At 44.4% G+C, this 13,329-nt stretch overlaps 1 protein-coding gene across 6 annotated transcripts in view; it reads right to left on the reverse strand.

The window, feature by feature from the left end:
• Positions 1-13,329, reverse strand: part of runx1t1 (RUNX1 partner transcriptional co-repressor 1) — a 125,587-nt gene that overhangs the window by 19,224 nt on the left and 93,034 nt on the right. For 5 of the 6 annotated variants that reach the window (XM_072468005.1, XM_072468001.1, XM_072468006.1 and 2 more), the window contains exons 9-10: positions 12,792-12,890; positions 5,275-5,465 (exon numbers count right to left, since the gene is read on the reverse strand). In XM_072468005.1, the coding sequence (XP_072324106.1) occupies positions 5,275-5,465; positions 12,792-12,890 (290 nt within the window). The remainder of the gene's footprint in view (positions 1-5,274; positions 5,466-12,791; positions 12,891-13,329) is intronic. The other variant, XM_072468003.1, reaches the window with a different exon arrangement.

Below are 13,329 nucleotides of genomic sequence, written 5' to 3' on the forward strand. Positions count from 1 at the left end.
TACTACCGATGTTAGGCTTACTGGTCGATGGTTCCCAGTTTTCTCTCTACCTCCCTTGTTGAATAGCCTTTTTGAATCTCTTTTTGGGTTCTAACTCATGATTAGGTTTGTGCCATGGTTCATGACTCCTCTAGGGAGTTGTGAATCATATCTACAAATCGAATAGGTTCAATGCCATCAAAACTGCAGTCGCAGAAGGGTTGAAATTTCCACTCACGCAATGGAGCCTACAAGGTTCTGCCTGCAGGCTGGTTACCCGCAACACTATCCATGCTAGCAAAAACTGCCCGAAATGGGAAAGGAATCAGATCCAGCCCACCATTTTTAAAGCCCAGTCCTCTCCCTTCTCATACAGAAGTACAAAAATCCAGGCTAAATAGTCCAGTGACCTGAATGGTCAAGGTTCACATATGATAAATGGAGACATGGGTAAGATACCAGAGGGCCATGGATACCTTTATCACTGAGCTGCTGCATCTTTAGTAAAAAGCGAGCTCCATTGAATACATAACAAATTCACTTACTTCGAGAGAGATGTGCACATTTTATTTGAAGCTGGACTTATTGGTGTTGGAAATAAATGGAACTTCACCTATTCTGCATTCTGTGATCTGCATTCAATTGCAGCTAGAGCTGCAATCTTTCAAATATTATAATCTTTCTATTTGGTAGAGAATGGTACTGGGGAGCAGCCTCTCCCATTCTTGTTTAACTTTTTACGTTTTATTCTCCAAGTGTTTTCTCGGAACTCACAATTGCAAGGCTATTGAGCGACCAAATCCAACTGTATCCCTCTTTTTACACTGGATACTCTGATGTCAATTTGTAAGATCAATGCTAATCTCCAATATGGTGTACCTACGTTCACTGGGAATGGGTCAGAAGACTCATCATTCTCCAAATCTCACATGAGCATACCATCATGGAACTGTCAAACCATTTATGATGAATTTCTCCATTACCTTTGAGGGGTCCTCAGATGTCGTTGTCAAAGGTCTTTATCAGGTCAATAAATAAAGTGCAGTGGTCCAGGTTCCATTTTTGGCATTTCTTCTGACTTTGACCAACTGTAAACACCATTTCAGTGGACCCTTTCTTGGCAGCAGATCATATTCCACTAAGCAGTTCAGAAGGATTCTGGCAAAGATTTTACCAGTCTTGGAGAGGAGTGAGATGGGCAGCACGGTAGCATAGTGATTAGGATAGTTGCTTCCCAGCTCCAGGGTCCCAAGTTCGATACCCAGCTTGGGTCATTGTCTGTGCGGAGTCTGCATGTTCTCCCCTGTTTGCGCGGGTTTTCTCCGGGTGCTCTGGTTTCCTCCCAGTCCAAAGATGTGCAGGTTAGGTGGATTGGCCATGATAAATTGCATCCTGGCATCAAACTCAAATAACACATGGACAGGAAACTGTTCAAAGGGAGACAACTCCAGGAAAAGACCAAGGTCTCCAAGGGCATGCTTTGTGATTTCCTATTTGCTGATGACTGTGCTGGTTCAGAGCAGGATATGCAATGTCGCAGGAACTTGTTCTCCAATGCATGCCACAACTTCAGCCTCATGATCAGCATGAAGAACTGCTTGAGGAAAGCTCTATCTTGAGCTCAAGATTTAATTCCATGACCAGAGCTCATCAGCAGTGGATAAGTTCACTCATCTTGATCGTCCACTCTCTCAAGCTGTCGGTCTTGATGACTAGACAAATGTAAAGCAAGTAATCTCCGGCAGACTTCGAACATCAATCTGCGCATGAAGGTGAGTGAGTATGCCCGCCAAACTGAAAGCCCTGGTCACTCTGTTCTACGTATGTGAGCCTTGGACTGTGTACTTGGACTTGAGAAGCTCAACCACTCTCACTTCAGCTGACTTCAGAAGCTATTGAAGACCAGGTGGCAGGACAAACTACCAGACACTAAGGAGCTCACCTCAGCTGGCATGCCAAGCATCCACACAATATTGAGGCAGTCACAACGGAGTTAGGCTGGTCATGTAGAGAAAATGTCTGATGCCAAAAAGTGAATCTTCTATGGAGAGTTAGAGTCTCGGGTGTACTCAGTCAGAGGAAGTGCTACACAGACACTCTGAAGGCTTCACTTAGGGGTTTTGACACAACATCGAATCCTGGGAGAAGCTCACCAAGGATCACTGCACCTGTGGAACCAAGTAAAAAAAACTCTGCAGCCTCCTTTGAAAACATGCGCATATAAGAGGCAGAGAGAAAATGCAAGCAGAGAAAATCTCGAGCCAGCAATTTTTCCAAAACTCAATCATCTGAGTTATCCTGTCCCATTTTCAGTGGAAGTTTTAGGACACGGATCAGCCGTAGCTGTCACCTATACCCACCAAACCCTTCCAAACACTACAGATGGGGCTGCAAGGTGGCACAGTTGTTAGCACTGCTGCATCACAGCGCCAGGGATCCGGGTTCAATTCCGACCTTGGGTGACTGCCTGTGTGGAGTTTGCACTTTTCCCCCTTGTCTGCCTGGGTTTCCTCCAGGTGCTCCTGTTTCCACCCACAATCCAAAGATCTACAGGTTAGGTGAATTGGCCATGATAAATTGCCCCTTAGTGTCCAAAAGGATAGGTGGGTTTACTGGGTTACGGGGATAGGGTCAGGACGTGGGTCCTAGGGAGCTCTTTCCAAGGGTCGGTGCAGATATGATGGGTCGACTGGCATCCTTCTGCACCGTAAAGATTCTATGAAGAGCACGATCATCTTCGCCTCAAAAGAAAAAACAAGAGCTTACAGTCAATGAAGGATCTACATCTCATGCATTCTGCCTTTTCTTTTTCATAAATTGCTGGCTATAGCCAAATCTACTTTCATTTCAGTTTCCCAGATGACTTTTCTTCCTCAATGGTAGAACCGTTTTTAAACTTTCAGTCTGTGTAGACACTAAACGGTATACAGAGAGGGAAGTGGCCTCAACCTCCTAACATTTAGCCGACCGTAATGATTCAAAATATCTGTAACATTTGGTTTGAGTTAACTGGTCCCACAGTCATTCTGACTTGTAAACATTGCGTAAATACTGAGCTGGAGTAATTGTGGCAAGATGCATAAAGCACCAATTTTCTTCACTCCTGCATTTAGGCTGGTGATATTTTAAGGTCTTCTGCTCAAGAATCATATGCTACACATTAAATGCTAATGTAAAGAAGATAACCATTCTCCAGTCACTACAGAAGCCTTAATTTGCATTCCAGAGTCACAACTCTAATTGTTAATTTTCACTAAGCACCTAATGACCCTGCACTGTCTATAACAGCTATTGGGCACCCCACTGCTGCTGATGACTGGCTTTTCAGCTTCAAAACACTTACTGGCAGGGATTTTAGCAGTGGTTATCAACATTTGATTTTCAACAGAAGCATCTCAATTGAACTTGCCATTTTGCACGACTGTTGCTATCGGCAAATTTGGGGAGGTGACTTCCCTCTTTTATGCCACTAATTCACAACACTTCTGGTTGCTGGCAAGAAAACAGTGAACCAGAGATGCACAAAAATAAAATGTAAACAGATGTTCTTTAACGTCAACCGTCAATTTAAATATTTAATTAAAATTATCCCATATTCTGGTGACAAATACCGTACATTTTTAACTTATTTTCAATGCAAAGATAATGAGTAATGCCAATATATAGGCTCTTATCCTTATATGATCACCATGCAAACAGAATTATTATTTAAATATGATGCAGCAAGAAGTACAATAAGGGGCTGTAAATAGCCCTGCTCACCTCCAGAGACTTCCTACCATTATTAAATGAATCTGCACCCACAGGATCAAATGCAGCCAGTAGATCCCAGGAGAGGCCTTCCCTGGGATTCCTGATGGCCATTACACCACAATGGGCAGGACCCAGTCTTGCATGATCAAGTGAGTTTAGAAACCCACTTAGCCACACTGACGCCAGATAGAACGGCCACCCGGTATCTAATTGGTTCATCATTGGTCGGCACAAATGAAAACCAGGTGGAAGGGAACTTGGGGGTATATCTCCCAGAAGATCGAATGCCCCTGGGTGGTCAGCCTCCTGGCAGGGTGGCACTGCTAGTGCCACCTGGGCACTTTGGCACTGCCAGCGCCACCCACATGCCTGCTCTGGCAATCTCTCCCTCAACGTCAGCAAAACTAAAGAGCTGGTCATTGACTTCAGAAAGTGAAGTGTTGTATACAAGTCTGTCGACATCAATGGTGTAGAGGTGGAGATGGTTACCAGCTTCAAATTCCACGGTGTGCACATCACCAACAATCTATCCTGGTCCACTCACGTCAACGCTGTGACTAAGAAAGCACAACAGCGCCTCTACTTCCTCAGGAAATTAAGGAAATTTGGCATGCCCACATTGACTCTTACCAATTTTTACAGATGCACCAAAGAAAACATCCTACCTGGCTGCACTGCAGCCTGGTATGGCAACTGCCCGGCCCAAGACCGTAAGAAACTTCAGAGAGACATGAACACAACCCATCATGCAAACGCGCCTCCCATCCACTGACTATGTCTACACCTCTCGCTGCTTTTGGAAAGCGAGCAGCATAATCAAAGACCCCTCCCACCCAGGTTATTCGCTTTTCCAACCTCTCCCATCGGGCAGGCGATACAAAAGTCTGAGAACACGCACCAACTGGTTCATAAACAGCTTCTTCCCTGCTGTCACCAGACTCCTGAATGACCCTCTTATGGACTGAACTGATCTCTTCACACATCTTCTCTACTTAGTACTACACTCCATATGCTTCACCCAATCAAATAAAAAAAAAGAAAATCGCTTATTGTCACAAGTAGGCTTCAATGAAGTTACTGTGAAAAGCCCCTAGTCGCCACATTCCGGCACCTGTTCGGGGAGGCTGGTACGGGAATTGAATCGTGCTGCTTGGTCTGCTTTAAAAGCCAGCTATTTAGCCCAGTGTGCTAAACCAGCCCCTAAGGTGTGGTAAACCAGCCCTGATGCCTGTGTCTATGTATTTACATTGTGTATTTATGTATGTCCTATGTTTTTCATGTATGGAATGATCGGTCTGGACAGTACGCAGAGTAATACTTTTCACTGTACCTCGGTACACGTGACAATAAATCAAATCAATCAATCAGTGGTATTCAGGTCCTGTCCTAATTTTCTGCTCTCCCATCACACCCTACTGCACTACTGATTGAGGTCTTTTGGAAGAGGGGTGTTTTTTAAGGAAAATTCCCTGTGGAGCCAGGAATGGCATTACAGCTAAATTTGATTTCTCAACAAGAATTGGAAGTAACGGGAGATTCTACCTCACTGGAATCCTCCTGCTGGTTAATAATTGCGAGTGCATCTTCAGCTGCTTGCCTTTTCGCATCTGCTACAGTGCGCTCCATTTTGGCTCTCTCTGTAGCAATCATGTCATGGGCCTTCCTCTCTGCTTCAGACACAGCTTTCTGCAACTCAGACATTGCCTGGCGCTTCACTTCATTCACAGCCTCTTCTGTAAAACATAAAATGCCTAATAAGTTCACACATTCTGTCCAATACAGTTATCGCCAAAAATAACAAGGCATCACTCAATAAATATCTTTCATTAAAAATTAACTGGTGTAATTATCAAAAGGATAGCGCATTTCTCCACAATTACTTTTATCCATTATAATTTCCACACTTACAAAAGCTAAGTGACAATGATGAATGTAATATTTAATAAGAACTAATTATTAGCTGGAATATTGCACAAATTAACACTCTATTAGAACTGATTATGTCATGTTTTAAGGAAGTGTTTCACTATCTGCTTAATAACTTTTTCATGCCATTTTATTGACTTCAGAAAAAAGTATATGTGAAAATTATTTCATAATACATATATCACTGCTGTAGCAGATATAAAATTATATAGGAATTAATGCAATACTCAACAATTATCAACTACAGCTTAACTTATCAGTTTAGGTTGCACCGCACTGTTGGCTTTGTTAAGGTAGGCTTGGCAAGTTGTTTTCATATCATTAAAATTCACACAGTTTTTGCATAAAATATTCACCAGATGCAATCCACACTCATACTTAATATAACCCTGGGTTTGGATCTTTTTCACTCAAATAGTGCATATTATATGGGAAATATTACATTGATATACATTTCATTAAAAAATGTAGACAATATGCACACTTGTCTATATTGGACACATGGGTTTTGGGCCCATTTTGCAGTGAAATTTTCTGCAGAGAAAATGTACCATTTTACAATACAGATTAATTCTACACACAAATGGATATACAGTTTTATTTTAAGAAAAACATCTTCCACCCTCTGCCAATTTTACTGTAAATATTCAAGGTGATTTGAAATTCTCACTCAATGGCAAAACAGAAAAAACAATTTTGCTTACGATCAGAACTGTAGCTTGACTAATTGTCTATGCAAATCAGGCAATTTATATTAAAATTATGCATTTCCATTCGAGCCTCACTGGCACATGGGATCAGTAAAGAGATTTGGTGGGATGTCAGTAATGTGCTTGAATAATTCCTGCAAATTACAAATAAGCATTTAACTTTTCTTCAAAATACTGAAGCTGCAATTCCATATATAGGCAAACCTTATGCTACAATATGTTATTTTTTTTTACAAAGTCAGTATGTCAATATAAATTAAATGTGTACCACTCTCAGACCCATTAAGATTCAGTACCTTACCAAATAAAATCTCATTCTAACAATGAATTTTGGTATAAAATTGATTGTCAGAACAAAATGCTGTTAATTTTCTCAGAAAAGACTAATAAATAAAAATGGATGTGGAACATTCTGGATATCTCGGTACCCTGACATCAATAAAAACATACAATGAGAAAGGCACACCAGCACACAAAATCAGTCCATTATCAATTACAAAATATATCTGCAATCACAGATGGAGCAAAGAATTTTAAAAAAATGAAATTAACCAAGTTTGCAGACTTTTCTTTTTACAATTTTCTTGGCTTGTGACTCTACCCTTCCACTGCGGTAATTCATACAAGCACTGGTAGCCCTCCTGTAGCTAATCCAAAACGGGCATTCTTCAGAAGTGTTAATAAGCTGTTAAAAATAGTGATCAACTAACCTACCAGAGACCAACAATTGAACCTGGGACATTGCTGATCTCTACTGGCTCTGCAGCATGCCAGATGGTGACAGTGCTCAATGAGCCACCAGAGAAATGCTAACGTAGGCTATCGTGCTATAAATTAAATATGCAGTTCATGACAATTATGTTTCTTTGTCTGAACAACCCAGTTAAACCCTTGTGCAGATGAACATTGAAACAAACAATGGAAGCAGCTCCAAACCATGAAAATTCATCGAGAGAAATGATGGGGAGGGACTGAAAGAGTTTGAAGATAACTCCATTTGACAAAAATTAAGCTGAACACAACGAAATGGAGCAAAACGAGTAGCACTGCACCAATTCCATATCTGCACAGAATCAGTGAAGATGTACAAAGGCAGATTCCATTGTCTGTTGATACAGTTGTTGGTGTACACTCTCCATATCCTGTTGTGGACTCTCTTCTTAAACTCCCCTTGGACCAACCGCACAACCCAAAATCCAGATTGTTATGTACCAGGTGTATAGCAGAGGGGTTCCAAAACCTCCTGTAATTTAAAATGAAATCCCATCCTGTGACAGACTGGGTTGGCCACAAAATCTCGTGACAGTATAGAAAGCTGCAGGTCTTAGAGTAATTATTAGCTGTGTGATTATCATTGACAGTTGTTGAACATTCTTTCCACTGTGATGTCCCAGGACAGATGGGATAAAGTAGCTGACATTTTCTGTGACCCAGGTCCCAGTGACAGCAAAGTGCTCATATATCTAGATCTTGCTCAGATTTTAGATAGGGTGTATGGTGACTAACTTATCTGGCATAATGCCGCAACTGCCATCCCTCACATGGGGCGAAATTCTCCAGAAACGGCGCGATGTCCGCCGACTGGCGCCCAAAACGGCGCAAATCAGACGGGCATCGCGCTGCCCCAAAGGTGCGGAATCCTCCAACCTTGAGGGGCTAGGTCGGCGCCGGACGAATTTCCGCCCCGCCAGCTGGCGGAAAAGGCCTTTGGTGCCCCGCCAGCTGGCGAGGAAATGACATCTCCGGGCGGCGCATGCGCGGGAGCGTCAGCGGCCGCTGACAGCTTCCCACGCATGCGCAGTGGAGGGAGTCTCTTCTGCCTCCGCCATGGTGGAGACTGTGGCGGAGGCGGAAGGGAAAGAGTGCCCCCACGGCACAGGCCCGCCCGCGGATCGGTGGGCCCTGATCGCGGGCCAGGCCACCGTGGGGGCACCCCCCAGGGCCAGATCGCCCCGCGCCCCCCCAGGACCCCGGAGCCCGCCCGCGCCGCCTTGTCCCGCCGGTAAGAGAGGCGGTTTAATTTACGCCGGCGGGACAGGCATTTTAGCGGCGGGACTTCGGCCCATCTGGGCCGGAGGATCGCGCGGGGGGACCCGCCAACCGGCGTGGCACGATTCCCGCCCCTGCCGAATCTCCGGTGCCGGAGACTTCGGCAACCGGCGGGGGCGGGATTCACGCCAGCCCCTGGCGATTCTCCGACCCGGCGGGGGGTCGGAGGATCTCGCCCATGAAACTGAGCATTCATGGCCTATGTAAAGACGAAGTGGGCATCAGTTCCATTAATTGTGAATTACAGGCACTCCAGCAGTGTCAAGAGTCCGTTGAATTGTTACATTGGCTATTTTTGATCAGCCTGCCATTGTTACTAGTTAGATAAATGTGAAACCACCATAGTTTCAGCGAGATCGTCCCTCATGAGACAGACACTTGATAATTAGAAGTAGCTCCAAACTACAAACCTTCACAGTGAGAAAAGAGGAACAGGCAGAGAGAGAGCTGAAGGATTGATTTTGTCGAATAGTAATCATCTCTATTGCTAATGAACTCTGCCAATATTGAACACAATACCTTGTGTGGCTGTATCCTTGTTTGGGCCACAAAGTTTGTCTGATAGCCAAGCCATTCAAATAATTATTTCCTCCAGGTTACAGATATCCAGATTAGCTGAACGCCTCCCATATTTTGGGGCACTTCGTTACAACAAACCCGGGTGACATCCTTTTAGTGTCTCTAGCAAAGGGGATGTTCTTTAGCTCCTCGGCTCACTGGGGTCCCAGATGATCAAGAGAAACATTCCTCGCTATTGCAGAAGGAAATTCACAACATATTAAGGTACCCGCCACTCATGTAGTTCATCAACACAAAGGTTCAATCTGTGACCGATGAAGAGGAAAGTTGCGGCAAATATGGCGAGACAGTGCCACAATCTCTCCCTGACCCAATGAGCTGAAACAGGATGCAGCATGGCCAGTCCATCTTTAAAGATATTCTCCAAAAGCTTCCTATTGATAATCAGTCCTGTATTGCACTGAGGGATGACCACCTCTGGGCCAAATTCTCTCTTGACCACAGTGACACAGGAAAAAGTCTATGTCCGTTTTTGGGGTGTTTATCGGTGGCTGCAGCACCAAGAAACACCTCACTATTTAACGCCATTTTGTGACTCGGGGAGTTTCTCGCCACCGAGGCTACACGTCATTTCATGCTGGTGAGCCCAGCAGGAAAGGCTCCTTGCAGATTGGGGGCATCATTCTGTCTGGCTGCCCTGAACGTCGCCCGCACCCCCCCCCCCCCTCCCCACACCCCCAGGTGCCATTATGACTGGTCCACAATTGTGAGGGTTTTGAGCATCACAAATCTCTTGAGAGGCCTCTCGCAAGATTCATCAGCTTTGTCCCAACGCCAGGTCGGATGCGACGAGGCTGTTAAATCGTGCCCACCATTCTGGGCAACAATAATTGTTTTCAAACAGATGAATTAGTCACTTTTGTCAAATCAGAAACAAGATGCATATTTGGGGATACTTCTGCAACAGTGGACAATCACAGAGGCTGTTAACATTATAGTCAACTGCAAGTTTTTAACCCCAGGAGCTGGTCTTTGATGAATAGTGGACTAGGATAAGTCCAGTCTTGATAGCCTACAATTCATGATGGTGCTGATTAAAATTAACAATTAAACTCAAGCAAAACTTGATAAAATTTCCACTTTGGAGCCCAGCACCTAGAATTCTATATCCTTTAAATCTACCTTCATCACTTCTCCTCAAAAAAGACACTGGATATCTGCTTCATTGCAATTTCCACCCCGTCTCCAATCTCTATTTACTGCACCAAGTCATTGAATGTTTCTTTGTTTCCCAAATCTGTGCCTCTCTTTCCTGGAGCTCCATGTTTGAAACCCTCCAGCCAGATTGTCACCCTGCCACAGTACTGAAACTGCTCTTGTCAGAGTTACAATTCCAATTGGGAAAAAGATAAATAGTCCTTCTTCATCTTTCTCGGCCCCTCTGCAGCCTTTGATACAGTTGATCACATCATCCTCCTCCAATGCCCTTCCAGTAATATCCAGCTGGGAGGCAATGCACTTGGTTCCATTCTTATCTACCTAACTGTAGCTAGAGAACCATTTGAAATGACTGCTCTTCCCCCTCCCACACAAATGCCACTTCCCCCAAAGATGTATTCCTGGCCACCTCCCAAATTCAATCTGCATACTTTCCTTGATGACAGTCAATCTTAAGTTTTCACATGTACACTGACACCAGCCGACTCTACCTCACTACCACCCTCTTGGCTCCTGCATTGTTGCTAAATTGGCAGACGCCTCATCTGACCTCAAATAATTAACAAGCAGGAATTTCCTCTAACTAAACATTGAGAAGACTGTTGTGGTGAAATAAAAAGTCTTTGTCTTCATTTCCCCACAATAAACTCTGCTTGCCAGCTATCAACTCAATCCCTCTCCCTGACAACAATCTGAGATTTAACCTGGGAACTGTTTGAGGATGAACCAGACCATCTGCAACCTTGGTGACCTAGTTGATCCCAAGATGAGGTTCTGATCACATGTTCATGCCATCACAAAGAGTGCCTATTTCCACCTCGATAATATTGCCTGACTCTGCCCCTGTCTTAGTTCATCTACTGCTGAATCTCTCACTCATGCTTTTGCTGCCACAGGCTTAACCAATCTAAAAACTCCTGCCTGGCCTCCCACATTCTATGCTCCATAAACATGAAGTCAGCTAAATGTTTGCTCCCTTTGTCCGCATTAAGTCCCATTCACCCATCTGCACTTATTTAATTCTGGCCTCGAAACAACCCCAATTTTAATCGCTCTACCGTTGCTGGTTGCGCCTTCAGCTGCCTAGACTGTAAGCTCTTCAATTTCCTCACTGAAGCTCTTTACTCCCCTTAAAACCTACCTCCATGACCAAGAATTTGGCCATCTGCCTCAATATTACCTTCACTGGCTTGGTGTGCAATTTTACTTCATAACTCTGAAGCACCTTAGGAGTATGTTAAAAGGGGCTACATGGAACCCCACCACCTTCTTGCCTCAGCCCCAATTGTGTTTGCGGTCGGAAGGCCCATCGATGGCCTACACTCCCACATGCCACTAACTGAGCATTCATTGCCCATTTAAGGGCCTTATCCCACAGCTGCTGGGTCTTGCTTGAGACTTTACAGCAATGGGCTTGCCATGCCGAAAACCCTAGAAACTCTGTTGGGTTGTTTACAGACTTCTGGAGAGAAGGGCCTTGCTCAAAAGCACTGGATGACTGATTGGAGCACCTAATGTTGGGTACGGGGTGGGGCCTACTGCGAGCCTCATTCCCTGCCCTTGCTGCCAATACTTCCCATGATCACTCACCAGTGTCTGGGTTCATTGGTGATTCTGGGATTTGGGTGGGTGCATTATTGGAAGCAGCCACTGCCTCCCTCCCTGCCGAACAATGAAGGCAATGGGGTGGCACGGTAGCACAGTGGTGAGCACTGTTGCTTCACAGCACTAGGGATCCAGGTTCGATACCCATTTTGGGTCACTGTCTGTGCGGAGTTTGCACGTTCTCCGTGTTTCCTCCGGGTGCTCTGGTTTCCTCCCATAAGTCCCGAAAGACGTGCTTGCTAGGTGAATTGGACATTTTGAATTCTCCCTCAGTGTATTCGAACAGGTGACGGAGTGTGGTGCCTAGGGGATTTTCACAGTAACTTCATTGCAGTGCTAATGTAAACCTACTTGTGACACTAAAAGGGAGTATTATTATCAGACATCTGATTGGCTGGCAGTTCTTGGTAGGTGGGATAACTGCCTCCAGCATCTTTATCCCGAGGAAGGTACACCACTGCTCAGTTAAGTGCCTGCTTGTTGCTGGATGCAATGGGCTTTCTGGAAAAGAGGCATGCGTACCTCTTGTTGGTTCTCTAGTCAGCGAACAAGAACCCAGTGCCTCCATTGAATAGGCCTCAGGTTTCAGAACCATACCTTTCCAGAATTTTGCTACCAAGATCAGACAAGAGGTAAATGGGAAATCTTACATCTTTTTTATTCAAATAAAAATTATAATCGTCTCATATTGACTATTCAAGCCATGACTTCCTTAAAAAAGTAAGAAGTCTTACAATACCATGTTAAAGTCCAACAGGTTTGTTTCAAACACTAGCTTTCGGAGCACTGCTCCTTCCTCAGGTGAAGTTGCAGTGCTCCAAAAGCTAGTGTTTGAAACAAACCTGTTGGACTTTAACATGGTATTGTAAGACTTCTTACTGTGCTCACCACAGTCCAACGCCGGCATCTCCACATCATTCCTTAAAAAAGGAACACCCCATTGGCTTTTAATGTGGAAACTGAATAAAAGTTCACCATGTTGTAAAGTGACTGAGATCCATATATAACTAACACACACACTCACACACACACCTTTTTCCCCCACCCTTCCATAATAACAATTACCAGCTTTTTTCCATATTTCCTCTGGCAGGTGGCCAGCTGGTCTGTGAAGGAACTCCCGATGGGAATCTGCAACCAAAGAAAATGTACTGTAAGCAAAGTCATTTCTGGATAACTTCATTAGTGTTTTTGGAAACTTCACAACACTAATGAGAGAGTGGCTGCATGGCAAGCAATAAATTATTTCACTCCATTGTTATATCTCTGAGAACCTGTTAAGAATGAGACACATTAATGATGCCAACTAAGTCTCGCCAACAGTTACATGAACGAACACTAGATTCCTCCATTTTCCTGATGCTCTGACCAGCAAAGATATGCACATCAGTCATCAGGTTCAAATGGAATTGAGGATCCAGTGTGCGACTGCATCACTATGGTAAACCACGTTATTGCATTATGTGTATTGTATTGTATTGTGCATGCCTGGTCTTGTCCAGGCTGGCTCCACCTATGGCTCCTCCCCTCGGGCTTATGTATAAAGGTGGCAAGTCTCCACCTCCGATCC

Source organism: Scyliorhinus torazame, chromosome 11 (genome assembly GCF_047496885.1).
Source record: "Scyliorhinus torazame isolate Kashiwa2021f chromosome 11, sScyTor2.1, whole genome shotgun sequence".
NCBI classification, from domain to species: domain Eukaryota; kingdom Metazoa; phylum Chordata; class Chondrichthyes; order Carcharhiniformes; family Scyliorhinidae; genus Scyliorhinus; species Scyliorhinus torazame.